This window comes from Callospermophilus lateralis, chromosome 7, assembly GCF_048772815.1.
Source record: "Callospermophilus lateralis isolate mCalLat2 chromosome 7, mCalLat2.hap1, whole genome shotgun sequence".
NCBI lineage: Eukaryota > Metazoa > Chordata > Mammalia > Rodentia > Sciuridae > Callospermophilus > Callospermophilus lateralis.
Window position 1 is genome coordinate 27,618,712 of NC_135311.1, and position 27,739 is coordinate 27,646,450.

General features: G+C 54.7%; 1 protein-coding gene across 4 annotated transcripts; it reads right to left on the reverse strand.

Moving 5' to 3' along the window:
- Nucleotides 1-4,176: 4,176 nt before the first annotated feature.
- On the reverse strand, nucleotides 4,177-27,739 carry Kcnc4 (potassium voltage-gated channel subfamily C member 4). 4 transcript variants are annotated; one of them, XM_077109880.1, is made up of 4 exons: nucleotides 25,647-27,739; nucleotides 14,518-15,454; nucleotides 11,718-11,921; nucleotides 4,177-5,264 (listed from the first exon to the last, which is right to left on the reverse strand). In XM_077109880.1, the coding sequence occupies exons 1-4, from the start codon at nucleotides 26,322-26,324 to the stop codon at nucleotides 5,203-5,205; spliced, it is 1,881 nt and encodes a 626-aa protein (XP_076965995.1). In that variant the 5' UTR covers nucleotides 26,325-27,739; the 3' UTR covers nucleotides 4,177-5,202. The 4 variants fall into 4 exon arrangements, with proteins under 4 accessions (XP_076965995.1, XP_076965997.1, XP_076965996.1 ...); XM_077109882.1 differs by having other exon boundaries at nucleotides 4,177-5,323; XM_077109881.1 differs by having other exon boundaries at nucleotides 4,177-5,326.

Consider the following 27,739-nt stretch of genomic DNA (forward strand, 5'->3'; position numbering starts at 1 on the left):
AGTGAGCATGGGTAGCATGAGAGGTAAGGACCTGGCTGTTTGGGCCAGTGCTGTACACCCAGCAAATACAGCAACACCAGGAATGGAGGAGAGGCTCCGTCTGTGTCAACCAAATGAAGGAACAAACAAACAGCCTTGAGAGGGGATTTCTGCTTTCTGGACTGAAACCAGAAGTGTTGGAAGTGTTGAAGGCCACAGGAGAAGGTGAGGTCAACTAGGAAAGCATGTGGAGAGAGAAAGGGGGTAGCCCCACCCCTGACCGACAACCAGGGATTGCTGATTTAGGAAGCAGGGACCCTAACTCAGCTAAAAGAAGAACCCCATATTTTCCAGAGACCAGTACGGGGCAGCCCTGGCATCTGTGCATTAACCACCATCCTTCCAAGGCCCCCTGGGGTGGGGGTGCAACTGAGATCAACCAGGGGAGAGCCAGGACGTTGGAGTCCTCTGGCAGCCCTCTGTAGTGATGTGTGCTGTTCTGGGCCTAGGTATGGTGACTCCAGACCCAGGAGACTGAGGCCAGCTTGTGTGACACCTATTGTGGGTACCAGGGTTTGCACACAAAGGCTGGGAGCCCCTAAGTGAAGGAAAGCATTCACTGCAATGATGCCTCCTGGAGCAGAGGGGTGGGGTCAGGGGTGGAGAGTTTGGGTCACATCACAACCCAAGCCCAGGCGTCCACCTACCCACTGCAGACAAGATGTGCTAGATGTTCCTTTGCTTTCCTTATACCCATGATGGGTGGGGAAGAAGCAGAGCGAGTCTTGCTGGGAATTCTGCTCTGGAGTTAGGGAATTGGGAGGAAATCACACTGAGAAAGGAGCTGATCTGACCCCTGCTCACAAGCCCTGGGTTCTGGACAGAACTGGTTGCACAGCCCCAGGTGAGTCAGTCTTCCAACTGGAGGAGGTCTTCTAACCAACTTCCATGCTGAGCAGAAGTTCTTCCCATGAACCCCTGGCACAACACATTACCGTCCAGTGTCTCTTAACATGTCCAGGGAATGGAGTGTTGATTTTTCTAGAAAGAGTCTCTTTTCAGAAAGACCTGGAGGACCTACACCAGATGTTCATGGTGTTACCTTCAGAGGGAGGAGAGGGATGGGGGTTTCCCTCTTGATTATGAGATGTTCTGCAATACCGTGCATTAAATTTCTACTAGCAAACAAAACAACAAGTTTCTTCTTTATCCAAATGCAAGTGTTTCCTAACACTTCCAGGTATCATTGGAAACCCCTTCCTCTCAGGATCTTTCAAATACCTGAAAGTGGAGATCAGGTTTCCACTGAATCTTCTCCAGGTTAGATCTTCCTCATGTAACTTGGTCCCCAGACCAGTCCCTCCCAGGCACCTCTTCCGTGTGCCAGAGAATAAAACTCCGGAGCATTGCACAGGGAATGGACCAGTCACTTCCTGAGCTGGAGGTTACCACTGGCTAGTTAGCGAAGTCTGAGAAGATATCCCTTATGGGCACGTGTGTGTGTGTGTGTGTGTGTGTGTTATGGGGTACACACACATAAAAGGAAGAGTGAGTTAAATCACTCCTTTCCCTGAGTTCTAGTTTTCTTATCTATAAAGGGGAAACAATGCTTTCACTGTAAGAATCAACTGAGATTAAGGAAATGAACAATTTAATAGCACAAATTCCCACACTAGGGGCTAATGCCTCCTAAGCCATGTTTGGTTTAGACAGGGGCTAGACATTGGGCCCACAGAGCCAGGCTTCTTGGCTCGGAATCCAAGCTTTGCCACTTGCAGGCTGTGTGGTGTTTTCGTTTTGTTTTGTTTTTTAATCTTTTTTTGTAATTGTTGATGGACCTTTATTTTATTTATTTTTATGTGGTGCTGAGAATCAAACCCAGGACCCCACACATACCAGGCAAGCGCTCCACCACTGAGCCACAACCCCAGCCCGGGGTTTTTGACTTGCAGTTTTCTCCTCTGTGCAACAAAGATAATGATAACACCAATCTTGGAATGCATTTTTATGAGCATTAAATGTATTGCCATGCACTTGATAAATGGCAGCTGTTTGGAATTATCCCTACTCTTACTCTTTTGCATGGAGATAAGGGCTTCACTGGAACAAGGCTAATTCCTAGCACCTATTTTGAAAATTGAGGGCATCAAAACAAAATGGTCATGTTATTCGACTGAGTTGCTCCACAGCACCCCCAACCCCGACATTTGTAAGTGACGGTTATGCGCCAGGCGCTGTGCCGAAGCCTCTGCAGGCACCAACTTGTTTCATCCTCCTGACAGCTCAGTGAGGTAGAGCCCATTGTTGCTCCCATCACAAAGATGAGAAGGGGAGGTTCAGACAGGTTAAGTGCCATCACAACTAGAAAGTGATGGAGCCGGGGCTCAAACCCAAATCCTTTTGACTTCAAAAACCCCTCTCAATCACCACAGTGTCCTGTTATCTTCAGTAGTTCCCCAGTTTGGGCTCCCCTCCAGCTCCCGGCTGCCTCAGAGTGGCTTCCTTGACAGCAAGGCTCGCTGTCTCTGCAAGGTGGGGCCTCCTGCTTCTCTCACCCAGCTCTGCCCTCCTGAACACTCTGCCCCTCTCTTCCTCCAGGGCTCTGGGTGCATGGTGACACCATGGCTCTGGGTGCTGCATCCCCTTGGGTCCCCTCAGGATCTCCCTGCCATATGATATCCCTGGGCTGCTTGCTGGGTTCTCAGCCTCTGACCATGAAATGGTTCCACATTGATCTACAAAAACAAAAAAACAGCCATTCTGGACGTGGGCCCTGATGCGTAATATCATTATGGAGCCAGCAGTGCATCCCATCCCATTATCGCCTGGCCAAGCTCCTCTGAGCAAGCCTGGCTGCAAATGGCTTTCTTTGAGGGGAGGGGGGCACAGCCCCTATCTGCCCTCCACTGTTGGAGGAGAGATTTTATCTTTAATTGACAACTGGCTGCCTGCCACCACCCTACCTCTTCTGCCAGCCCAGGCTCCCAGCTGATTTTCTCTGACACTTCAGGAACCGGCTTCTCCTTGCTTCTTCCCTCCCTTCAGCCCTGGGGTCCTCACCCTGATGTTCCGTGCTGTCCCAGAGGCCAGCTCTGGGTGTGCTCTTGTCCTTCCTTAGTGTGATGGACATGGAAATTTCAGAAATCTGCAGAGAAACACTTGAGAGCTGCAGGCTAAGGGCGAGAAGAGAGCTGACACTTAGTGTATGTCTACCGTCTGCTGTGCATAGACACATGCCACCCGGCCGGCAGGCTCTCACACTGCCGCCGAGACAGCTGCTGTTCTTGTCCCCATTCTACAGACAGGGAAACTGAAGCTTGGGGAATTGTCCCCAAGTTATCCAGCTAGTAAGGGGCAGACCAAGACTGAACGGAGGTCCCCATGACTCAACTCTTGCCTCTAGTGAGAGTAAGGAGTAGGACATAGAATCAACAACAACAACAAAAAACACAAGCATCCAGACCCAGTACATAATTTGCAGAGCCCAGTGCAAAATAAAACCATAAGACCCCTTGTTCAACAATGATTAATTCTACAATGGTGAGAGCTGAGCATTAAACCCAGTGTGGGATCCCTCTCAGTGACTCCACGGGTTACAGCCCATGAAGCTACTCTGCCTGTGCCCCTATGTGAATGTGCAGGACAGCAGTGAGAGTCATGGCCCATGTGTAAACATTGCTTACCACCCCCCCCCCATCCTACCCAGGTCTAGGTATGCTCTTTGCCTACCCAGAAGCTGCCCCTGGTAGTGCTACCAGTCCCTTGTTGGCTTAAGTCCATCAACCATCCAGTCATCTCAATGAGTAGCATCCCCAGGGCCTTGGCCCACTTAGAACTCGTGCAATGACAGGGAGGGACAGCCCAGGCACAAACAAGCAGGAGCAGAGGGGACCTGCCTAAACAAAGACTTCTTCCTTGTCAGGGGGACTCAGGTGGCAGCAGTGGAGATCAGACCACTGCCTGGAAGTCAGAGGTCCAGGGTTGGACCCTTTAGTGTGGCCTTGAGCAGATTTCTTTCCTCTGAGACTTTACCTCTGGCTATAAGACAGCCGGGCTGCGCTGCATGGAGAACCCCTGGTGGGGCAGGATTATGCTCAGATGTGTAGCATACTTCAGGTGGGGTCCCCACAGACCCAGAGTCAGAAAGGAGAGGCAGACACTCACATAGAGGAGCAACAGGACACTCCGATGTCTTTATTGAGGTTCGAGCACAGCATGACAGTTGAAGGCATGCAGACAGGGCAGCAGGGCCCGGCCTAGGCGTGCCTCAGACGCACATGAGGAGACAGCTTGAGAGAAGGACTTAACCAACACCAGGGAGGGGCAGGGGGGAGGGCCGAGGCCAAGGCTGAAGGGGTCACCTGGCCTCTGCTATTGCACGCATCCTCTGGCCACCGGCCAGGAAGTACAGTATTGCAACTGGTCTCCTCTTGCCCGAGGTGTCCCCTTCTCAGACCCCTGAGCCAGATGGGCAGACAGACCCCTTTCCTGCCCGTCTGCCCAGCAGCATCTTTGAAAACAAATGGATGAAGGAGACAGAACAAATAAATCAAAAAATGAAAGTGACAAAATGCCCCCCTCTATCAAAGACACAGATGGGGTGTTGGAAGGAGTGGAAGAGGCTGCAGAGGAGCCCCTGGAAGTCCCCCCACAACTGGGGTGTGGGGTGAGAGGTAGAACCCCAACCTGGGGTGGGGGTGGGCTAGTGGAGCAGTGACCCTGGGGGGCAGTCTGGCCGCCTACAGACTTCAACAGACCACCTGTTGACAGGGTAAACACCCCCAGAGAGTATCCTGGGACCACCCAGGTAGATGGGTGGTTCTCAGGTGCACTTTTCCTGGGACATTCCCCACACACAGTCAGAAGAAACAAGGAATCTTTGTGGGAAAGAGGATAGGAAACTAGGGGTGGGGAGAGGGTTCAGGGAGACATAGCCTACAAAGAAGACAGACCACCAATAGCACGTGCACTACACACAAGAGTATAGTATGTATGAATATAGATACTATATGTGCATATATATCTCTTCAATGTACAGTAGAACAGAACATCAGACCCAGATGGCTCTGGGCCCCGAGGGTCGCATGGGAGGTTTTCCACCAGTCTTGTGCAAACAAGGATATCTGAGTCTTTCCCAGTGAAAGATTCGTGCCTGGGTTCCAGAGTTTCCCTAAGCCTCTGGCTTTCTGTCTGTCTGCCTGTCTCTCTCACGTTGGTGCCGCTTTAAGAGAGGGTGAGGACTTCAGCCTGGGCATAGTTGGACGAGAGGGCGTCTTGGCAGGTCTCTGTGTTTAAAGAGCACAGGTGTGAGACACTGGGACGCACGCTTTCGGCTCAACATTGCCTTCTGGGGGCAAGGAGTTCAGCAAAAGAAAGGGAGAAACAAAGAGTGACATGTTAGAAGAAAGCCAGCAGCTAACCCACAGGCTGTGGGCTAAGGAGCAGGCCAGGAGCAGAGCTGGAAGGCATAGGGAACCCCGGGCCAAGAGGCCAGAAAGCATAGGGATGGGTTAAGGAATGAGGTGAGCCCTTCATCACTCCTCTGGGCTCAGGGGTTGCAGTGCATATCCACATCTGCTCCGGTAACCAAGCTCCAGAAACTACTAGCTCTCAGGTCTTCAGAGCTGCAATGCGGTAAAAGGACCATAACTCTACACCCTAGCAGGGAGGCAGTGGCGAAGCTTCTTAATGTAGCCTGTGGCTCATGGGACCCAATTACTGCCAGCCCTTAAGCTTTCCCCCAAATAGCTGCACTGCCCTCACCACCCTGGACTATTCCACTGTCCCAAGGAGCTGGTAAGGCACTAGAATATGGAGCCACATCATGCCCAGCTCCTGTCCTCAACATGGGAGGACAAATCTTTGCAGAAAGGAAGGCTTGCAGCCTCAGTTGGTGGTCAGGGAGGGTGCATATGCCTGTCTCAAGAGGGAAGACCAGCCAGTACATGGCATCTGAGAGCCCACCCCTCTGAGAACCCTTAAAGGCATCCCACCCTCAACCTGGGATTTCTGGGGCCTGGGCCTTCTCTTCCCCTACCTCCTAGTGATGGCACCGGCAGAGCAGCTAGGGGGTTGTCCCAACAGCGTGGTGGGAATTTCAGCCCCTCCAGGTTGCTGCTGGGAAGGTCCCTGCTCACTAAGGGAAGGGGAGTGTCTCTGGATTCCACAGACTTCTAGATGCTAAGATGCACTGGTGGGAATACCTAGTACCATGAGGTCTAGGATGGGCGTGGTGGGAGGTGGGAGTCCTGGCAAGGCTGTGAGGTGTCCCTGGGTGCTCTGGAGAAAGAATGGCCTTAGGTGGCATTTTCAGTGACTTCCATGGGCTCTCCATCATCAAGGGCCTCTTCCCAGGAATCTTTTTGTGAAATCTATCTGCATAAGCCACCAAGGACGGGTCAGGGGTTTCCGAGGATGGCATATACTCGGGCCAGGGCAGAGGAGGCCCTTCTCTCTCAGATGCTCTGTGAAGGACAGCCCTGGCCAAGGGGTGCACCCTGGAGCCCAGGCCTTCCTCCTCCCCTCCAGCCTCTGTCAATCCTGGTCTTAGGCCGAACCGTCACTTGCCCATTGGTGGCTCCTCACAGCCACTCCTCTCGGAAGCCTGGAGCTGAGAAGCTGCCTCTAGGGTTCTCAGTAATCCTACTACTGCCTGGAAGGTGAGGCTAAAAGCTCCTGCCTGGGCTGCTCCCTGCCCTATAGAAAGGGCCAAGTCCCAGCTGTGGGGAAATGTTTCTAGAAGTCAAAGAAATGGGTGCAAGTCCAAGGAAAATCAAACTACACCGTCAGGTTCTGGGTGAGAGAGAGTCTTCTCCTGAGGAGCGAAGCCCAAGGCCTTAGGAGGGCCTAAGGCCAGTGCAGGTGGCGGCCTCCTGGGAGAAAGCCCAGTGTACTTGGGAGCTCTATGAACACTGCTCTTCTCGATTTCCCAGGGACCCGGGAAGGCCCAGAGGTCGAGAGAGGTAGCTGGGGGCAGACACCTACACAGCTCTCCTGCCAGCTGGGTCCTGTCTCTACCCTAACGAGCCAGAGAGCCAGGCGGGAAGTGTGGGAGCCCATCCCCCAAGACACTAGGGGCTCCAGCCTGGCACTGCTGCATCATGTTGCCCAGGGACATCTGTGCCCCCCACAGGGGTGCCGTGAGCATGCCCATCCCCGTAGGAGGAAAGAGGGGAGGAGGCGGTGGGTGCCGTGGAAACTTGGGCTCCTGACAACTTGAGGGCTGCCACAGAAATAGCCGCCTCAGTTCCCTGAACCAGAACGGCAAGTCAGAGGAGAAAATAGCTGTGGTGCCCATGCTAAACCGGACACCTTGCTCATCATGTCCCTTCAGACCACACCCCAGAGCCCTCTGCCAGGAGCTCTGCTGGGCAGGGCGGGACCTGTCATGAGGAAGCTGGGCTTTTACACTTGGCCGGGAGGGGGAACGGTGCCAGCATCTCCATCCTGCTCCACAGGCTTCCCATCACTTAAAGCCTGCATCACTTATAGGGGCCTTTCCCCTTCTGAAGAGTGGTCACATATATGATGCCCCTATAGGATCTCTTTTCAAATCGTTTGGGTCACTTTATTCTGACAGCAAATGGCAGGCAGGCCCCACAGATCATAGCAAAGCTAGAGTGTCCCACTCTATCTTGAATGGACCTTTATGAAAGGGACATCCCACATCTGCTCAGGGGTGATGGAAGCACTTAGAAGGGGGTGCTCCTGGCACAGGTTTTGACTGTACCCTGAACCCCAGGAAATAATCAGATCTTTCTGTCCAGGCCACCTTTTGGGGTGGCCCCAGATTTTCCAGCCTCCTGCCAGGTCCCCAAAAACTGTCTTGCCAAGCCTATCTTTGCCACCCTGGGGGAACAGATATGGACCTTCCTTAGTCACTCCTTCCACAAAGTTGCATAATCTGACTCTAAAAATTGCCAGGCGCACGGCTCTGCTGTCAGGTCTAATTCCCGTCAGGTGAAACAGGAAATGTCTGGGCCGAGGCCTTTGCTCCTGGGTCCTGGGCTGAAGGGGGCTGGGTTGGCAGGTGTGGGCCTCCCTGGGAGTGGCACGAGCAGGTGCGGGTGGGATGGCTTCTGTCTCCTTGCTTCCCCTCAGCTGTCCCTGCGCAAGGTGTACCCCTGCTCACCCAATGACTCACAAACCTGTTGTGCTCCCAGGCTCGTTAGGTAAATGAACACACTTAATTATAGAAATTAGATGAGTCTCTGGTTCTGGCAGGAATACAGAGCACAGAGGCTGGGTGGGAGCGGCAGGTGACTCACAGGCAGGGCTGGGAATCTGAGAGAGCAGGAGAGGGAGGAAAAACTGTCGCGGAAGCAGAGGAAGCAGTGTGGAGAGAGAGGCTGCAGTACGGGATGCAGATGGGATGCCGGGTGCTGCCGCTGGGTGTCACCCACTGAATCGGGGCACAGGCCTCCCCGCGCCTAGGCACCCGGCCCATGGCTCGTGCTCAGTTTGGGGCTTTGATTCTAGGAAGCCCCACCTGCATCCCAGGCCACAGGGGAAACGCTAGGTCTCTTCTCCCAGGGGCAGCACTGCCTGCAGGCACTGCTCTTCCAAGGAGTCAGACCCCCCCTTGAGGGCAGCAGAGATGCCCCACATGACAGCCTGGCTCTTTGCTGGTCTTGGTGTGGGATGGACAGGCAGACAGACAAGACAGGCTGTTTGGTTACTGGTTAAAGGCCACGAGAAATGGGAAATGCATTTGTGGTGATTAAAAATATTAAGGTAGGCCTGGCTCTCTGGCAAGGCTGGCTAGTCGCAGGTGCACGGTGCACCACCTCCTGAACCATGGGACGCTGAGACAGAGGCAAGGCCCAGAGACGCAGGTCCTGTGTATGCCACTTCAATGGCTCAGAGGAGACCACACTTGGGGGGTAGGGTAGGAGCTCTGGGAATAACCTCCCCCCTGCTGTCAGGCTCCAGAGCTGAACGTTTTGGGGAGCTTAGTGCTATGCAGGGACACTCAGGGACCTGAATCTCCATCCCGATGGCGGTTCCCTCCCATTGCTCCCTAAGGCCCCAGGAGGAATGGGGACATGAGTGTGCCTGCTCGGGTATGTGTTCCCCTGCCCGAAGCAAGGAAGGACAAGGGTGTAGCTAAGGGGCCGAGTGGCCAGGTGGGGGGCTGGTGAGGGGGTGAAAGGGGTGGGAGAGCAGGAGCTTTCTCGGAGGGTAGGGCGAGCTGTACCGCGACGCCAGTGGAGACAGCCCCAGACTGGTTCCAGCCGCTCCGGCTATGTTGTTTAGACTCCGGGACTTTTCGCAGCCTTGGTGAAGAAAAGGCATATGGGTCAGGGGGACGCAGCTCCTCACCAGGGCAGGTCTGTGGAATCCATGCTCCAAGGGACCCTGCAGGGCCAGTGCTGGCCCTAGGCTGGGGTCGAGAAATTTGTCCCTCCTGGGAGGGATTTCTTGACTCTCTGACCTTTTGGTCTCCTAGGTTCCTGAAGACAGACTCCAGAACCCCACACCCAGCTGACCTTTATCCTATCATCAAGGTAAGTTCCTCAAGAGCTTCTTGATAGCCCAGCTGCACAATGACCCTACCACTTCCAGCACCCAACCTAAGAAGCCCCAGTTAGCACCTGCCACCTTCCTCCCAAGAAGCTGACTCTCTCTACCCAGGGGCACTTATCCACTAAGCCCCAGCCCCAGCCCCTTTTTTATATTTTATTTTGAGACAGGGTCTCATTAAGTTGCTTAGGACCTTGCTAAATTGCTGAGGCTGCCCTTGAACTTGCGATCCTCCTGCCTCAGCCTTCCAAGCTGCTGGGATTACAGGCGTGCGCCACGGCTCCTGGTGGAGCTGACACTCGACACAGTGGCAGCTTCAGGTTAATGATGAGGTCTGTGCCGGTGGCTGGAGAAGGCGGGGAAGCATCCTCTCCTGGTCCTACATGTAGCTGAGTGCAGAGAGGTACGGCATGGGAGTGTGGGGAAGCTGTTGAGTGCACACTGAGAGTCTGGCAATGTTAACTCACGCTCACTTAGCAGGGCCTGTTTCCCAGCAACCCACCTGTTCCCTCTCGAAGGTCACTCTAATTGGCTGAGTTACATGCTTGTTGCCAAGAAGCAGTGTGGAGGCATCTTGAAAATAGAGCAGCAAGGCCCCACAGGCACCTCAGAGAGATAGGGTGGTGGGACACAGGCTCCCCGGCTGCGGGCAGGTGCACGCGACCCCCTTTCATAGATTCAGCTGCTCCCAGGACCACGGGGTCCTTCCTGACTTGAGCCCTCACAGATTCTTCCACACCATTACTTGCACTGAGCACAGGGAAGGAAGCAGGGGTGCTTGGCACTTAGCTCTGTGTGCTCAAGTCCTCCATGGGGATAGGGTCCCCTCTGCCCCACTTTCTAGGTCAGCAGGCTCCAGTTAGTTAGAGCAAGACTCTGGGTTTGTACCAGGGTGTGGTGGAACCACTATATGGTAGGGGGCATGTCCGGGGCCTGAGGACTGGGGTCCTGGGGGAATAGCCAGGGGTGTACAAGGTCTGAGCACACTCCATCTGCTGTCATTTCGTTGGGACCTCTGGGCCCTCTCCTTCCAGGTTAGATTGCTACTCCTGCTTCTACAAACCAAGACACATGTGCAGCAAAGCTGGACAGACCTCTCAGGGCCAGGGAAGGTGCTCTGGGAGCCTGCCTGGTCAGGGCAGCCAGGGGACATCCCCAGGGATCAGAGGCATTGCAGCTCATCTTTGCATCAGCCCCTGCCCCGCCCCCTCACACAACCCAGTCTGGGTCTGAAGTTTGGGGATAGTGAGAAGTAGCAGGTTGGAAATCTGACTGCTGAAGAAATGACCAGGTAATTTGGGAAGAGATTTGTTTGGGGGCGGGAAGAGTCAGGGCCTGTCCTAGAACCAGGCAGGATTTCAGGGAGTTCAGGTCAGGGATAGGAAATACAAAAAGTGATCAGCAACTGGGCAGGAGCAGTATCTCAGGACCCCTGGTTCTCAGCCACCTCTGGCCCTCGCCCATCCCTAATCATCTCTAGCCCCGTTTTGAGGACCAGAAGCCCTAGTTCCACAGCCCAACTTCTGTCCTGCCGCTGGGGCCTGGTGATGGAATTCTAGCTTTCCTTCACATATAAGGAAGGGGCTACTCCCCTGAACTCTCCAAATCTTTCAGAACACTCAGGACCACTCTCCCTGCCCACCTCACTCTGGTCACCTCTGGCTCTGCCTTGAGAGGACCATCAGCCCCGGGGGCTTGCAGATGTTGGTCAGCCTGCCTGGGCTCCAGGGCCCCAGTTAAGATGGGAGGAATGGGGCCTATACAGGGCTCTCCAAAGACCTGGAATCTGACTCTCGAAGGTGGAGGGCATCTCTGGGGACTGCTTGAGTGAAGAAGCCTTAGCTGTGTTCAAGGGAGGCCTAAGGAGAGGCTGGCAGTGACCCTGGCCAGGCCTGAAGGCAGCAGCAGGACTCCAAGGCAGAAAAGGTGATACAAATGAAGGGGCTGGCCCCTGAGCCTGAGTTCCCTCAACCCTCTAGCACTGCTTGTCCCATGGGTACTCTGGCAGCAGAGGCACTCTGTGGACCCTTTTGGGATGCTGGGGGCCTTTCCAGTCCAGAGAGAGCATACCCCGTTCTAAAAGCGGGGACGCACCCAAGGCAGAGGAGATGGTGGCCATGGGCTCAGGGGAGTGGGAGACCTCAAGCTCTGTGGGGAGGGGTGGGGAGACTCAGCTCTGCAGGGGCTCCCCACCTGCCCGGCCCGGGGAACCATACCTTTCCGGACACTGCCATCGGCACAGGCATAGTCCCCAGCACTGAGCAGGAAGCAGGCAGCTGCCTTCTTGTTTCTGTCCCGTGTGCCAGAGCGACGCAGGGCCCGGCGCTCCTCAGGGGTAGGGGCGGAGGCCAGGGGCTGGGTGAGGCCAGCTCCCTCCTCGTCCGACAGCACTGCATTGGCGTCACCATTCTGCTTAGAGTCTGAAGGGAGCAGACAGGAAAAAAAGGGGGAGGGTAGGGCTATAGGGGCTGCCTGGGCCTTCTCTCTCTCTCTCTCTCTCTCTCTCTCTCTCTCTCTCTCTCTCTCTTTGGTATTGGGGATTGAACCCAGGGGCGCTTGACCACTGAGCCACATCCCCAGCCCCTTTTTATTTTTTTATTTAGAGACAGGGTCTCTGTTATGGTTTGGATGTGAGATGTCCCCCCATAGCTCACACATGAGAGAATGGAAGAAGGTTCAGAGGAGAAATGATTGGGTTGTGAGATAGTGAATTAATACACTGATGGGGATTAACTGAGTGGTAACTGAAGGTGGGCAGGGTGTGGCTAGAGGAGGTGAAAACTGGAGGTGTGGCTTTGAGGTATACATTTGTATCTGCAAGTGGAGACTTCTCTCTCTGCTTCCTGATCATCAAGTGAGCTGCTTCCCTCTGCTACACTCTTCCACCAGGATGCCCTGCCTCACCTGGAACCCTGAGGAATAAAGCCAACTGTCTATGTATGGACAGAGATCACTAAAGCCAGAAGCCCCCAAATAAATGGTTCTTCTTCTTCAATTGTTCTTGCTCAGGTCTTTTAGTCATAGCAGCAAAACAAAACAAAACAAAACAAAACAAACAAACAAAAAAATGCTAACTAAAACAGTCTCACTGAGTTGCTTAGGGCCTTGCTAAGTTGCTGAGGCTGGCTTTGGACTCACAATCCTCCTATCTCAGCCTCCCAACCTGCTGGGATTACAGGCATGTGCCACCGTGCCTGGCTGCCAGAGCCTTCTTCACAGGGCCACCTGTGTCTCAGACCTGGACCCAGGATGTCACTTGCTCAACCAGAGGAAGGGGCCTAGAATCACTGAGAGGAAATATTCCTGGAGCCAGGAAATAGGCTAAGAGTTGGATGCTGTGCTTGATCTGCACAGCTTCCCTCCCAGCCTCAACCCGAAGACTTCCCTGAGGGTGAAGCAGAGCAGATGTCCTACGGCAGGACCCCCAAATGATGTCCACCACTCCTAGTGCTGTTCATGGCTCTCTCTCTGCATCACCTAAGACAGTTATTCTTGCCTACCATGCACTTAGACTGAAAGTACCTAAAGGACCCGGAACTCTCTGCTTCTAGGGTTCCCATGTTTGCAAAGACACCATGCAGAAAAGGCTTCAATTCAGCTCTGTGGTTTTTAGCCCCAACTCCTTGCCTTGGTAAGGGAGTAACTAGTATAGGTGAGCTGGGCCCTTAGGATACAGAGAAGTGAGGTCTGAAGACAGTGGCCTGGCCACCGGCCAAGCAAGCCATTGATGTGACTAGTCAACATGGGCAGCTAAAGGTGTGGCTGATAGGGCTTCAGTGAAGTGCAACTGAGGAGCCCCCCTAAGAACCTCTCCATGTTTGGATGTGAGGATTGGCTCTGAGCCCAGCAGGGGCCTTGGAGTACAGCTGATACCCCCGAGAGACTTATATTCAAGGGTCAAGAAGCAGGTACCATGCTGGTGGGCGGGGAGGAGAACCTGGTGGGTGCTGTTCTATCAGGGTCTTCTATAAAGGAAAACCCAAGCCCATGATGGGCACATGCCCAAAGGTCACAGGTGATTGTTCCCACTCAGGTACCTCCATGGAGGATGAATCTTGCTTTGTCCCAGAGGTTAGCCAGGAGCTGCTGCCTCAATCTCTGGCCCAAATCAGTCCCTGGGGCCCCAGCATCCAATAGCCCCCCCACACTAGGCATCCCACATCTCCCCCAGGAGTCCAGGCATCCTGACCATCACGTGCCAATGCTCTGCAGCCTAACTCCAGGTTGCTGGAGATTGAGATGCTGTCCCATCCTGGTCTGACCCAGATGGAAGTGAGCTCTCTGGCCTTCTCAATCCTTGAAGGACAGAACACAGAGATCCTTCCGAATGCAGATACCAGTTTGTTCCACCTTCGTCTGCTTCCCAAGACTGTCTGGGCTTCTCCTTCCTCAGTCCTCTTCTATCCCATGTTCAACCCTGAGCCCGAGACTCAATCTAGCTTGTGCTGAACAGAAGGCAGCCTCCCACTGCTGTTACGTTATCGCATTTATTAGGCCAAGACGCACCAGACTTGAATGTTTGGAAAGAAGTGATTCATGTGTTGATGCACCTTGGAAGAACAGCTGTCTGCTCTTTGGCTAATAATGATAGCTCCTGACATTAGTAAAGTGGTTTTAACTTCTCAAAGTGCTCTTATACCTATCATTTGGATCTCATCAGGGTCTTGGGGGTAGAATATTGATATATCACTCCTATTTTACAGAGAAATCTATGCCCAGAGAGGGTATGACACTGGCACACAGCACAGCAGCCAGGAGGGGATCAGAAACCAGGGCTTTCAATATACACACCCAAGCACACTACCAAGCCCAGTGTACACTGGTGGAATACTAATCCCACAGATCCCCATTGTTCAGGAAATTCAGAAAGCAAGAGGATAAAGTTGGCTTTGATACTTTGTCTTCATAAAGGACATCTTATACTCATATTAAAGCAAAGCCTCTAATTCCAAGGGGACCTGGGGACTGCCTCAACCATGGGGAGAAGAGAGACCCTCCATCCCAGTCCCTACTCACCTGCCCGTTTCCTCTCCACCACACCCTCTTCCCGGGCAGGGGGGCTGGTATCGCTGTAGGTGCTGTCCCGGGGCGAGGTCTCCTCGGACTTGCAGTAAATGGGTGACTCGAGCTGGGGTGGCCGTGGCACATGCTTCTTCCGTTTCTTGGGCAGCTTCTGCTTGGCCATAGCCAGAGAGTAGTACATGCCGAAGTTGTTGACGATGACCGGCACAGGCATGGCGATGGTGAGCACTCCGGCCAGTGCACACAGCGCCCCCACCAGCATGCCCGACCACGTCTTGGGATACATGTCCCCGTAGCCCAGTGTTGTCATGGTGACCACAGCCCACCAGAAGCCAATGGGGATATTCTTGAAGTCGGTGTGGTCATTGCCCCGTGGGTCAGAGGGCCTGGCACCGATGCGCTCGGCATAGTAGATCATGGTGGCAAAGATGAGCACGCCCAGGGCCAGGAAGATGATGAGCAGCAAGAACTCGTTGGTGCTGGCGCGTAGCGTGTGGCCCAGCACGCGCAGCCCCACGAAGTGGCGCGTGAGCTTGAAGATCCGCAGGATGCGCACGAAGCGCACAACGCGCAGGAAACCCAACACGTCGCGGGCTGCCTTGGACGACAGACCGCTCAGTCCCACCTCCAGGTAGAAGGGCAGGATGGCCACAAAGTCAATGATGTTGAGCAGGTTCTTGACAAAGTCCAGCGTGTCGGGGCAGCACACGATGCGCACCAGGAACTCCAGTGTGAACCACAGGACGCACACGCCCTCGATGTAGGTGAGGATGGGCTCCGTCTCCACCTCCCGCCGGAAGCGCACACTGGTGATATTCCCCACCCGGTGGATCTCCGTCACGTTGCGGTCGATGTTGAAGGCCTCGTGCGTCTCCAGGCAGAAGGTGGTGATGGAGACCAGGATGAAGAAGAGGGAGGCGAATGCTACCACCTGTGGACAGGGGATGAGAGCCAGGAGCAGCAGTCAAGACAAGGATGGACAGCCCCACTGGGGACAGGGACCTCTGCTCGTGGAAGGTTCGCACACAGGGCACCAGGCAGTGTGTTAAACAAGAGGGGGCCATTCAGGCAGAGTCAGAGGCTGGAATTCTCTCCTCAGAGGGTCTCAGCCTCCTAATCTGTCATTGTACCCAGCAGACAGAGGAAGCAGCAAGTCATGGAACTGCAGCTGCCTGGCCCTGCCTAGGACAGCTCTGCCCATCCCTTTAAGGCTTATAGAACTGTAATGGGTGTCCAGACCAGCTTCAAATCCTGTCTCAATATGACTCTGTCTCCCCGAGATTGGAGAAGGACCTGCAGTTCTGCCTTTCCCAAAAGCACTCAGGAGAGGCCGCAGCGGGAGTAACCAGAGCAGTGGTCCTAGAAGACAGCTCCTGGACCAGAAGCAAGAGGTCCCTGGGAACTGGTTAGAAATGCAAATTGCAGGCCCCACCCAAACCTACTGAGAGAGAAGTGCCAGGGGTCCAGGGCCCAGCAATCTGTTTCAGTAAAAGTTCCCAGGGAATCCTGATGCACACATAGGTTTGAGGCCCACTGCTTTAAGGGAGGCCCCAAAGAATGACCCAAGAACTTCTTCTGCCAGCCAAGCCAACAGCTCCAGCTATGAGGCACTGTAAGCCAGTCTTAGCTCCTCTTCCCAGCCTCAAGGATGCCTAGGTGACTTCACAGATACCAAGGAAGCCCCAGAAGGAAGACAACATGCACTGTGGCAGGAGACACAATGGTCCACCCAGAATAACCAGTTTTGCCTCTTCCCACCAACTGACATTTTCTGGGACATTCAGATCCAGAGAAAAATGAACTGTACCCACCAGGATCAGAGTGGCAGTGGCTGATCCCAACAACTGCTGGGATATCAGCTAGAATGGCGACAGTGGCACTTGGCAGAGGAATGGCTGGGCTTAAGTGTCTGGTCATTATGAATGGAGATGAAATGCATGTGTAATAACACCAATTACGGAGCATTCATCTGTTATTCATGCCATGCCATTCAACACTGTCGGGAGCCCGTTGTTGGGGACTGTTCTCCAGCCCTTGCTGCCTCCTGTCCTGGTTGGTGTGTGTGAGTTGAGCTTCCTCTCTGAGCAGAGGGCTGAGCCTAAACAGGGGATGAGGGAGGTCTGTGTCCCCAGGACTATTTGGCAAGCCCATGCCCGCCCCTCCCAAACTCCACCTGCGGTGGCCTTCACTGCTGAAGGAGGATTCAGACCTGACTCTCAGAGGGGTTTTCATCTTGGGGAATCTGCATTGGAAGTGGAAGGGGAACACCCTTAACATTTCAAAACAGCAATGCAGAACATAGGGGGATCCATGAAAATAAGAAGCCACACTCTGAGGGCCTCCGGAGCAGCAGCAAGTCTGAGGGAACTTTGGACATAGATATCCATCAGCTGTCTATTCTATGTCTGGGGTACCATTAGGAGTTCTGTATGTGTCACCACCTTCAATCCTTCCAGTGATGCGGGAGGCAGGCCTCAACCTATTTTAGGCAGGAGGAACTGAGGATCAGAGAGGTTACATACTTGTCTCAGGTCACATAGCCCAGAAGAGGTACAAACCAGACTTGAACTGTAAACAGTTTAGAGTCTACCTTCCCTTCCCTTCTCACTGTCTTCACTGGGCAGGGTCAGTTCTCTCATGCTTGCTATTTCATATCCTTGGGGATGCATACCTTGGACTTGGGACAGATCCCCTATCACATGCCATGATGTACCTCATTTACACTTGAGCTTGGATCAGAAACAGCACAAAAGGAGAAGTCTGGAGAGGGAGTGAGCCAGACACACCTCTACTTTTTAGCTTTGCCTGGAGTGTCTTCTGTCTGCTTCTCCCTGGGAAGGTCCATTTCAAGTGTCTTTGCTGGGCTCATTTTTTCTCCTCTGAGGAATGGGCCCCTAAAGCAGTGCAGGCTGACATGGGCCCAGGAAAACGGCTCCAGCCTGTGGCCTCTGCCTGCCAGAGATGAGATGAGCTGGTGGAAGCCCTGCCGGGGGTCCTGGCAGTGTTGGGCATCCAGGGTCACGGCTTCATCCCTGGCCCCAAGAAGCAGAATGAGTGGGGACAGCACGTCCCAGTTCTGAAGCATGGGAAACAGGCGCGCTCTCTGAGGGAAAGTTAGCCAGGAGAGTCGTCCCACCTGGGAGTCCATCGTAGGTTAATTAGTGATTTGGAAAAACAAGCTCAGGAAGAGCTGCCAAGAGGCAGAGCACAGGGAGCAGAGATGGAGGAAGGATGGTAAGACCACTCCCTCGCCCACAGGGCCAAGGAGCCTTCCCACTCCCTACTGCTGCTTGGAACCCCTGCAGCAGGTCAGGAACCTTTCAAGCCCAGCAGGCACAGCCCACCCTCCCAGTCAGGGAACAACCCCCTGCTCTAGCTATCTTTACTCACTTTTGCCCTTTTTTTTTTTTTGAACCGGGGATTGAACCCAGGGGCATTTACCCACTGAGCCTCATCCCCAGCCTTTTTTATATTTTATTTAGAGACAGGGTCTCGTGGAGTTGCTTAGCACCTTGCTAAATTGCTAAGGCTGGCTCTGAACTTGTGATCTTCCTGCCTCAGCCTTCTGAGCCGCTGGGATTACGGGCGTGCACCATTGCACCCAGCTTGCTCTTGTTTTTACAGGAAGGACTCTCCCCCACATTACTCTAAGTTTACAGTTCCCCTTCAGGACCCGTGTTATTCTTTTCTCCCCTAAGCTACTCCCCATACTCAATTATTTCCTAAGCAGTGGACTTGCTTGTAACTGGTGCTTTGGGCCAGGCCTCCCCCCAGGGGGCAGGGATACTGCTTTCTTTCCCCAAATTCGCTTGCATGGGGGCTGCCCAGGACAAATGGCGTCATATAAGAGGTGGCTGCTGCACTACCAGCCTGCTAAGGGTCAGGGCCTCATGCCACAGGGCCATCCTGCAGAGCTGGCAGTTGTATCTGAGCCTGCCTTCAGCCAGCCCCTGTGCTGTCAGACTGAGAGAAAAAGAGAGCTAGGGAGCCCTGAGATGATGCTGCATCTGAGGGTCTGGTTACCTGGTTCCTCATCCTGGCTTTGCCCCTCAACCAAGTAAATCATGCTCTCTAGGATGCTTCATGTAAGACAGGGACAGAACTAGTACCCAGCTCCTGTGCCACTGTAGGAATAAATGAGCTTTATATTGAGTAAGTGCTCAATAAAATGGTGACAGAGATGAGGTCTGAGGGTCCCCCGCAGGAGACCCCTGCATGCAGCTTCTGATATCGCAGAATCCTGGCTTTTTAGAAGTGAAAGGTCATCCAAAAGTCATCCAGTAAAACTCCCTTTTTGCTTTTACAGATGAAGAAACAGAGCTGGGTGTGGTGGAGTACACCTGTAATCCCAGAGATTCGGGAGGCTGAGGCAGGAGGATTGTAAGTTCAGGGTCAGATTCTAGTAATTTAGTGAGACCCTGTCTCAAATTAAAAAAATGAAAGGAGCTGAGATGTATCTCTGTAGTACAGCACCCCTGGGTTCAACCCCCAGAATCACAAAAAAGGTAAAGAAAAAAAGGACTCAGGCCCAGACGAAGGGATTTGTCCAAGTTTCTACCAGGGGGGGTGTGGGGGTAGGGGCTGATGCCATCAACCCTCTCCACAGGCTATGGATTCTGCTGGAAATCAAAACTGCCCCCGCACAAAACTGCTGGTGTGACCTGGCTCTCCTGGTGGCAGCTTCTCTCCTGCCAGCTGGGAGGACACAGGAAGACCTCCGTTCCCCTGAGCTCCCTCAGACACATTCTGGCCACTGTGTCCTATAGGGCACCCTCCCATCTCCAAAGCTCAGGTATTCCAGCTAGATGGTCAGCCCTATTACCAGCCTCCTCCACCAACCCACCCTAAGGCTGGCCTGGGAGGAAATGTAAGGTCACACTCTGGGTTCAACTTGGGCTCTGCTACCATCCTGAGATGATAATTTGTGTGGATTTCTTAGCCTCTCCTAGCCTTAGGGTCTTCATTTATAAAATGGAAAACTGAGCACAGACTATGTACCAGATACAGTGGGTACAGCAGGAGAAAACCCAAACACCGCTGCCTCATTAGAATGAAGGGAACTAAGGGAACTATTTACAAATAAGTAAAATACAGAGCACATCAGACAGTTTAAATGTTACAGAGAAAAAGAGAAGGTGTATGGTGGCAAGGGAGCTATTTCAAATAGGATGGTCAGAGGAGATCAAATGACCAGGGGATATCTGAAGAGAGACCAAAAGGGGTGAGGAAAGGAGTCACAGGAGGAGCCAAAACAGGGGCAGTGCAAAGGTACTGAGGCCACAATGTGCCTGGTGTGTTTCAGGGAGTGAGACCCACCTTATACAGTTGTTTGAGGATTAAAAGAAACCATGCTTGTACAATCAGCTCAGAGACGGTAGTGTCTCAGGAATCTGGCACAGGTTAGCTGAGGGGAGAGGTGACAGACACCAATCACTGGGAACTGAATACAATCACTGGGGGCCAAGAAGGGGAGCCCAAGGAAGGAGGGCCAGGGAGACAGATGGACAGATAAACAGAAGAAGACTCATGCCCAAAATCCTATATTAAGGATGAAGTGTAGGAGAAGGGAAAATTGAGAACACAGCCAAAGACACTTGCAGAGGAAGATGGGGGTGGGGTGGGGCTGAGCCTCCTGGGGAAGTCAGATCCTAGTATCCAGGCTAGGACTGGGGTACCCTGGGGCTACGAAGCAGGAAAGGAGGGTGGTCTGACATAGATGGTATCTGAGCTGTTCTGGGATCCTGGATGAGTGCCTACACTGAGGCCCAGTTCCCAGCTAAGGGGTGCTCCCCTGGGGGTTCCCCTAGGGATAAACCTGCCTCTGGCCATAGCCCCTCTCAGCCTGAGCCATCACACTCTGGTTCCAGTGGTCAGGAGTCCACCTCTACTTCTGCCTGCCCTCTGCTGCAGGCACTGACAGCCTCCCAGGGCCCCCCAGAGCCCATGAGTCCCATTCCAAAGCAGCACCGCTGTCTGAGAACCTCCACTTGAGTCAGCGGCATTCCTGGTCACTGCTCACCCGTGTCCCATGCAGTGCCCCCTCTGCTTGGGCTGGTCTCCTGGCCAAGAAATGCCCCTTTCCCTAACTCTGCAGGGTTTAGCACTACCCACATGGAAATTTTATTTATTTATATATTTATTTATAACCTGCCTTCTAAAAATTACTTAAGGGAGCTCAGTCGACCCAGCTCCACATCTCCTTCCTCGCCATGTAGAGGGGGATTGCCAGCTCCCTCCTCTAGCCTCCTATTGGACTTTATTTTTTATGACCCTGTGCCACCTCTCAGGATCCATCTAGTGTTCCTGTTGTCATTTCTCACCAGCTGTTTTCCCCTTGATTGCCCCCTGACCTGGCTTTCCTCAGGAGTGCAGACCACCTCCGACTTATCCGCATGCTTCTAAAAACCCAACGGTGTCCACCATGTAATAAGTGCTCAGTAAGTGTCCCCTGATGACTGGGACCAAGGTGACTGCCACTCCCTCTCCCAGTTCTGTTAGAAGAAGGGATCACCAGCCCTTTTCATTGTGGCTAGAGGTGACAAAGGTGTGACCAGGAATAACCTCCAGGCATGGGGCTCTAGTTGACCACCCCACAGCCTGAAGAAAACCCCAGCAGGGTCATGGCACATGGACTGTGTCCAGGAAGCAAAGCTGACTTGCGTGTTCGGGTGCCCAGCACTCCACTGACACCATCCCTGAAGGGAAGGATCCAGGGGTCACCCTGCGCCCAAGGCCCAGCTGTCTTACTCTGCTCCTGGGAGCTCTTCCCCTCACCCTGCTCTCCAAAATAGCCCAAGTTTATTTTATCCCCCTCCTCCCCTCCACACCCCAGCCCAAATGGTGACAAACAGAAACACCTCATCATCCCAGGCAAGATGTTCAGAGACAAATGTTGGTCTGTTCAGAATGAGAAAGAAAAACACAAAACAAAACCCAGACCAGGAGGAAACAGAGGCTCCCGGAGGCAGGGTCTGTGAAGAGGCGGCAACTTTTTGGCCTGGCCCAAGCTCTGCAGCTACTCAGGAGGCAGAGGGGCTGGCACCATCTTCCTGAGCCAGGTCCTAGCCCAGAGGGCACAGGATCAGTGAGTGCTGGCCCTCACTCCAAGCCTACTGTGACCACTGCAAGTCCCCAGGCAATGCTAGACCAGAGAAGCCAGGGACCTGCAGAAGGTCCCTGCATCTCTTCGCTGGAAGACCTGGGTTTCACTGCATTGCCTGGACCAGGAGAAACTCAATGTTTACTCCTATCCAAGACTCACTTCTTTTTTCTTAAGGAAGTCCCCCAGTAAGAAACAAGAGACAGGGTAAAACTCAAGCAATTCTAGGCATAGAAATTAAGGACAGGAGAAATTGGGGGATGAAGCTCTTCCATGTGGACTACTCCTGAATCTTCCAGAAGCCAGAGATGTTCTCTGGGCAAGAGCCACGGGAGACAGTGGTAGGAGCATAGAATTGGATTCATGAGACCAGAATTTGGATCCTAATTCTACCATCAGCTGTGCCACCTTGGGCAAGCCGCTCTGTGCCTCAGTTTCCTTATCTGTACATTGAGTTTAACAATCCCTGCCTCCCCTGAGCCAGAGGAACTAGGAGAAGAACACATAGGCCATGCACCTGCCACTCACTGGAGCCTGAAAAAGAAGAATCAGCTCTGGCTGCCCTCCCAGAGCACCAGGATCCTGTGGACCACCTTCTCCATTTAGGGGGGAAAAAAAATCTATCCAGAAACTGATTTAGTCAAAGGAGAAGGACGATGCTCCTCAATAGGGCTGACAGCTGAGCTAAAACCAGCCCAGTTCCTGAGACTTCAGGAAAGAGGAAGGTGTCCCAAGCTTCCATTCTTTGGGCGTCTGGACTTCTCTTTTCAGAAAAAGAGAAAGGAGTGATTCTGTAGCTCTGCGAAGCCACCTTGGGAAGCCCTGACTCTGACCAGGGCAGCAGGTGGTGGGACAGGTGAGAACAAGAACAGCCTGCCCCTAATGCAGGACACAGAAACAGAACCACAGAGGCAGCTGCCCACAGTCCAGCTCCATCAGGGGTGAGCATCCCCGGCCAGGAGCCTGCCTGTAAGGGAGCAGCTCTGCGGGCCAGGCCGGTAGCTAGGCAACAGGCTCTCCTAATCAGCTCAGTTCACTTTCCATTTGTGTCTGTTTTGCTTTTGTCATAACACACTACTCAAATGACCGGAATGTCTTGTGTGAGGGAACACCCTGGGTAGAGCACCAGTCCTCTACCCTCATGTGTCCTTTTAGGTAACATCCCAAGCCCACCACCCAAGGAGCTGCAGGTCCCTCTCAGGGAGGCAAGACATGCACACATACCCAGGAGCACAGGGCTAGGATGGGGAGTGTGACTGGTTTAGGGTCAACGGAGGGGGACAGTGTAGCCCCAGAATCTCCCCTGCATGACACTGTACCCTCAGGCCTAGAGGAGTGACAGAGAGAGTGTCCCTTCTGATGTCCCCATCTGCTCTTGGAATATCTGATGCCATCCACAAGAGGTACAGAACCTCAAAACACCCTGCAGGTCAGAGCAAAAAACTAGGCACCTCTCCATGCTGCAAATAGCCTGGAGCAGTGGGAAGAGACCGTCATGACCATGGGAGCAAGGGCTTGGAAGTCAGGGCGCTCTGGCTGTTATTCAAAGCTTGGCCACTATGTAGCTGCGTGGTCTCAGGCCAGTTGAATACCTGCTCACAGCCTCACACTGTTAAATGGGAATAATAGCCTTGTTGTAAATTCATTGGAAGGATTAGAGATTAATGTAAATGTAAATTAATGTAATTTAATTAAAATTAATTAATGTAAATGTAAAGTATGTATAGCAAAATGTCTGCACAGGGTACCCAGTGAGTAGCAGTTATTAGTTGTTAAAATTCGGTATTTCCACCTGTGTGTCCAGGAGCAGCTTGAGGCTTGCCTTTGCCTGCATTCCTTGGCAACAGGCAAGTCTTCTTTTGGCACACGCGACAGTCAGAGCTCATACAGCTCCTCACATCAGTACTAACAACCCGAAGGCTGGAAACTAAGGGTGGTTTGCTGGTTCTATTACTTAAGTGTCTTTGGCAAGACACGTTTCTGAATCCTGGTTTCTTTACTGATGAATTGGGAGAATTAATCCTGCCCTACCCCAAACTTCAGACCTCAGCGGGAATGCCCAAGCTGAAATGATTCATGCCCAAAGGGCAAAGCATCTTGGGTCCCTGGAAGACCCCCAAGGATCACACTAGACTCTAAGCTTAATTATAGTGGCTTCTGGCTGGGCCATTCTGTAGTGGGTTGAGGAGAAAATAAGCTTGTTGATGGTGCATCCCCTTGCAATCCTGGCAAGAAGAACCCGGTGAAAAGTCCCCAGAGACACCAGAACGCTCAGAAATAGGGCCTACCTCCCTGTTTCTCTTAACTACCTCTTGTCATTCCTCCTCAATTGTTTGTCCCTTTTCCCCTCCTCTATCAGGCTAAATCTCCTCATTCCTGTCCAACAACTTTGAAAGAGTCTGAATGATCTGGGCTTGTCACTCTCCCCTGGTGCAGACAGCCAAGAGCCAACACTAGCAGGGTCAGTGAACAGCAGACCCAAGCCAGGGGCATTACTGTGCCCACATCTTCTGAGCTGGCTTCAGGACTTCAGGACAAGACACCAAGGCAGCTGTGGTGGGAAGAGAGCTGAAAAAGATTCCTGACTTCTAGTGGCTGTCTGCAGCCCCAGTCCAGCATGCCATAGCCCCTGAGACCTCTGCTCCTCCCTTCTATTCCAGACAGGGGACGCATCTGCCTTGGTCTGGCATTTATGCCAATTTAGCCCCTCCCTGCAGCCCCATTCCCCAACCCTCTGTCCTCCCCTGGGTGGGGAAGTGGAACTCTTCCTTCCATGATTAGGATGAGATGCAGTCCAGGCAATGCTTTGGGGGGGGGGGGGGGGCAGGGCCCTGAGACTCATTAGCATAACAACTTGGTATGCCAGAGATACCAACCAGCTTTCACAGCAAGCAGTCCCCAGACCCATCAGATCACTTCCATTCTTTCCTGTCTCCCAAACAGACCCCAGCCAGGCTTTAGGCTGTGGCCTTGAGATAAGATATTGGCTGGACAATTTTCTTTTTTAATGATTCTAAAGCCATCCTTTGGGGTTTTAGCTGCCCAAGCATAACAGGGTGAGTGTCTCCCTGATCATCCTCTCCCACCTATAAGGGTTAAGGAAGACCAGATTAATTTAGGGAAAGTGGTGAAGAGGGACTAGACCTTGCCTAAATAAACCTGTACTCCCCCTCCCCCTCACACTCCCATTTGGAACAGTAACCTGAACCAGGGCTTTCTGGGAAGCCACTTTATGCAGCAGCAGTAAGAAAAGTAGTGGCAACAAATCTGGCATCATCACAGGAAGCCTGTGGCTGGCCTTTGGCAGTGGGAGCCTGAGGAGCCTAGAATAGCAAGCCCTTCCTGTCTAACTCCCGGCTTATCCCAGCTGAGGCCAGGCCAGCTCAGGTATATAGAAAGCCTTGGGGCACAGCCTGTTCCCAAAGAACCAAGGCCCCTCCTCACCTGAACTGGAGGCCTGGGTTCTGGTCTCAGCTCTGCCTCTCCTAAGCTCAGCACGCCGGAGGCTCTGTCCCTCTCTCTAAAATGCATAGCTGCCAACTCACAGAGATGTTGGCAGGATTTAAGTGGGGTGACATGGAAAGGAAGCATCTAACAAAAAAGAAAAAAAATTCCCAGTTTTCTTCTCTTAGTCCTGCCTCACCCCAGCAGAAGGCAATTCTAGTTCTCCAGGGCTGTGGCCCTGTGGAGGAGTGGAGGGCAGCTGAAGATGGGGTGGCCTGTGCAAACCAAAGAAGGGATGAAGAGCTGTGGGCACCCCACTCCCTGGGGGGATGCAGCAAAGCAAGGCAGCTGGGATTGGGTCCAAGTAGTAAGTCAAGTGTGTGCAATCTCCTGATGGAGCGTGCAGGAGAGAGGGTGGGAGTGTGTAATTCCCCAGAGGGCCCTGGAGGGAGTTGGGAGGGAGGTGAGAACAGACTGCGGTGGTAAGCTAGTCCTGTTGGGCTCTGCTCTGCCCCTACCCACCACCACCACGCGCCCCTTGCAGACTCGAGAAGGGAAGACCGGGACTCCTGACACTTACCCTGGCCGCCCGGGAGGAGTAGGGATCCTCAAAGAGTGCCCACATGCGTGGTTGCCAGCCGCGGCAGCCCCCGGAACCGGCGCCAGGACCTCCGCCTCCCTCGTGCGGCCCCAGGCGCTGAAGGGCTAGCTCCCGCTCATCATCGCCGACCTCGTCGCTGGGCCCCGCTCCACCGCCACCCCCGTCTGGGCTTTCGAAGATGTCGAGCGCCTCCTCAGCGTCGCGATGCTGGCGGTAGGTCATCCAGCAGCAGGGCTCCACGTCGGTCTCGTCGATGCCCCAAAAGGTGAGCTCCTCCTCAAAGAGCGGCCCGCACACGTCGGCGGGGCAGTGCAGCTTGCCAGTGCGGTAGTAGTTGAGCACGTAGGCGAAAACGCCCGGGTGCCGATCGAAGAAGAATTCACATCCTCCGCCGCCGCTGCTGCCGCTGCTGCCCGCACCGCCGCCATCGGACTCCGGCCGGCCCCCGCCGTCGGGATCAGCCAGCCAGGCGAGGCGGGTGCCCGGCAGAGTGCGCAGGGTGCTGCGGTAGGTCTCATGTCGCGTGCCGCCCACGTTGATGATGATCTTCTCCGACGCCTCGCCCTTGGCCATCTCCTCCTTCAGACATGTTTTGGACGGAGGCTTGTTCCCCGACTTGCGCCCGCGGTAGGAGGAGACACACACCGAGCTGATCATAAGAAGCGCTGCGGGGCTCCGGCTTGGGGCGGCCGCTGCCCTCCAAACACCCTTCCAGAGGAGGCAGCGTCAGACGGGGGAGGGGGAGGAGACGAGGAGGAGGCAGGAGGCGGCGGCGGCCCCCTCTGCGGCTTGGCCCTGCCCCTGTCTTCCCCCCGGGGCGCGTAGCGGGAGGAGTTGGGTTTCTCGGGCGCACAGGTGGTTGGGGTTTGGGTAGGCAACGCTGGGGCGGGAGGCAGGAGGTGCAGAGAGGACTCAGCCAGGGGCCCGGGGAGGTAGCGGCAAGCAGGCTAGGACGGGACACACAGACTCCCGCTCCGGGCCGGGGACACGCCCCCCCTCACCCGACAAAAGACCAAGAAGTGCTCAGTCCCGGCACACTGCGAGGGTCCGGGGCACGCGCGCGCTCACACTCACAAGGGCCACCCTCCGGCTCCCAGCCCGCGCGGAGCCCGGGAGCGGCCGATTTCTCTGCGGCGGCGGCGGCAGCGCAGCAGCAACAAGTCCTCCGAGCGGCTGCCGGGGCCGGGCCGACGATTTCAGGGCAGCCGGAGCTCGGCGGGCCCGGGCTGCGCGAGGTCAACACGAGGCGGCGGCGGCGGCATGTGGCCTCTTCCCCCCATTCATAAATCCAGCGCTGGGCAAGGATGGCGGGAGGGGCTGAGCGCAGCGGAGCGGACCAGCGGGTGGGGGCTGCGCAGGGCGAGGCGACTGTAAGAAAACAAGCGCGCCCGCAGGAGCGAGCCTCGGGTCCTGCATCCACGGCTGGGAGCTGCGCTGGGCTGGGCGCCGCGCTGCGGGGGCCGCGCCGCGGCGGGGGGGCCTCAGACGGGGCGTCCTGCGCGGCGCCAAGCCTGGGGGGCGGGGCCGCTCCGGGTAGCGGGGCTCTAGGTGCTGGCGAAGGAGTCTCCCCGGCGGCGGCCGCCGAGAGGCCAAGGACACCTGCAGGCTTCTGGGGCCGCGCCGAGCGGGAGCCTCAGCGCAGCGCCCCGGCGCCGGGCTCCTGCGATCTGGCGGCGCCGGGAGCCGCGCCATCTACACGTCTGCCCATCTCCGGGCGGGGCGCTGGCCTTGGCTCGCGGCAGGGGGCGGGCGCTAGGTGGCCTCGGGAAGGGAGCGCCTGGACACCGGTAGACCAGGACTCAGGGGGCTGTGCGTCTCCCTCCGGCGATGACAGCGGACTCCGCGCTCCAGTGGCGCCTTTTCCTCCGGGTCCCGCCTGGCCTGGGCGCGCCCTCCGCCGGGAGGGGTGGGCGGGGCGGAGCGCAGGGTCGACCCGGCTAGCTGCAGGGCCCCGGCGGCCGAGCTCAGCCTTCCTCCGCGCAGCTGAGCCCAGCCGAGGCGCGTAACCCCCTCGCCGCCAGTGCCCAGCCTTGCGCGCCGCCCCTGCGCGCCTCCGCCACCATCCCCTCCCT

Coding starts and splice junctions, on each gene's coding strand:
- Kcnc4 (XM_077109883.1), bottom strand. CDS start 26,324: ATGATCAGCTCGGTGTGTGTCTCCTCCTACCGCGGGCGCAAGTCGGGG. Junction 11,922..14,517: donor GGTGGAGAGGAAACGGGCAG/GTGAGTAGGGAC, acceptor TGCTCCCTTCAG/ACTCTAAGCAGAATGGTGAC. Junction 9,255..11,717: donor CGATGGCAGTGTCCGGAAAG/GTATGGTTCCCC, acceptor TTCTTCACCAAG/GCTGCGAAAAGTCCCGGAGT.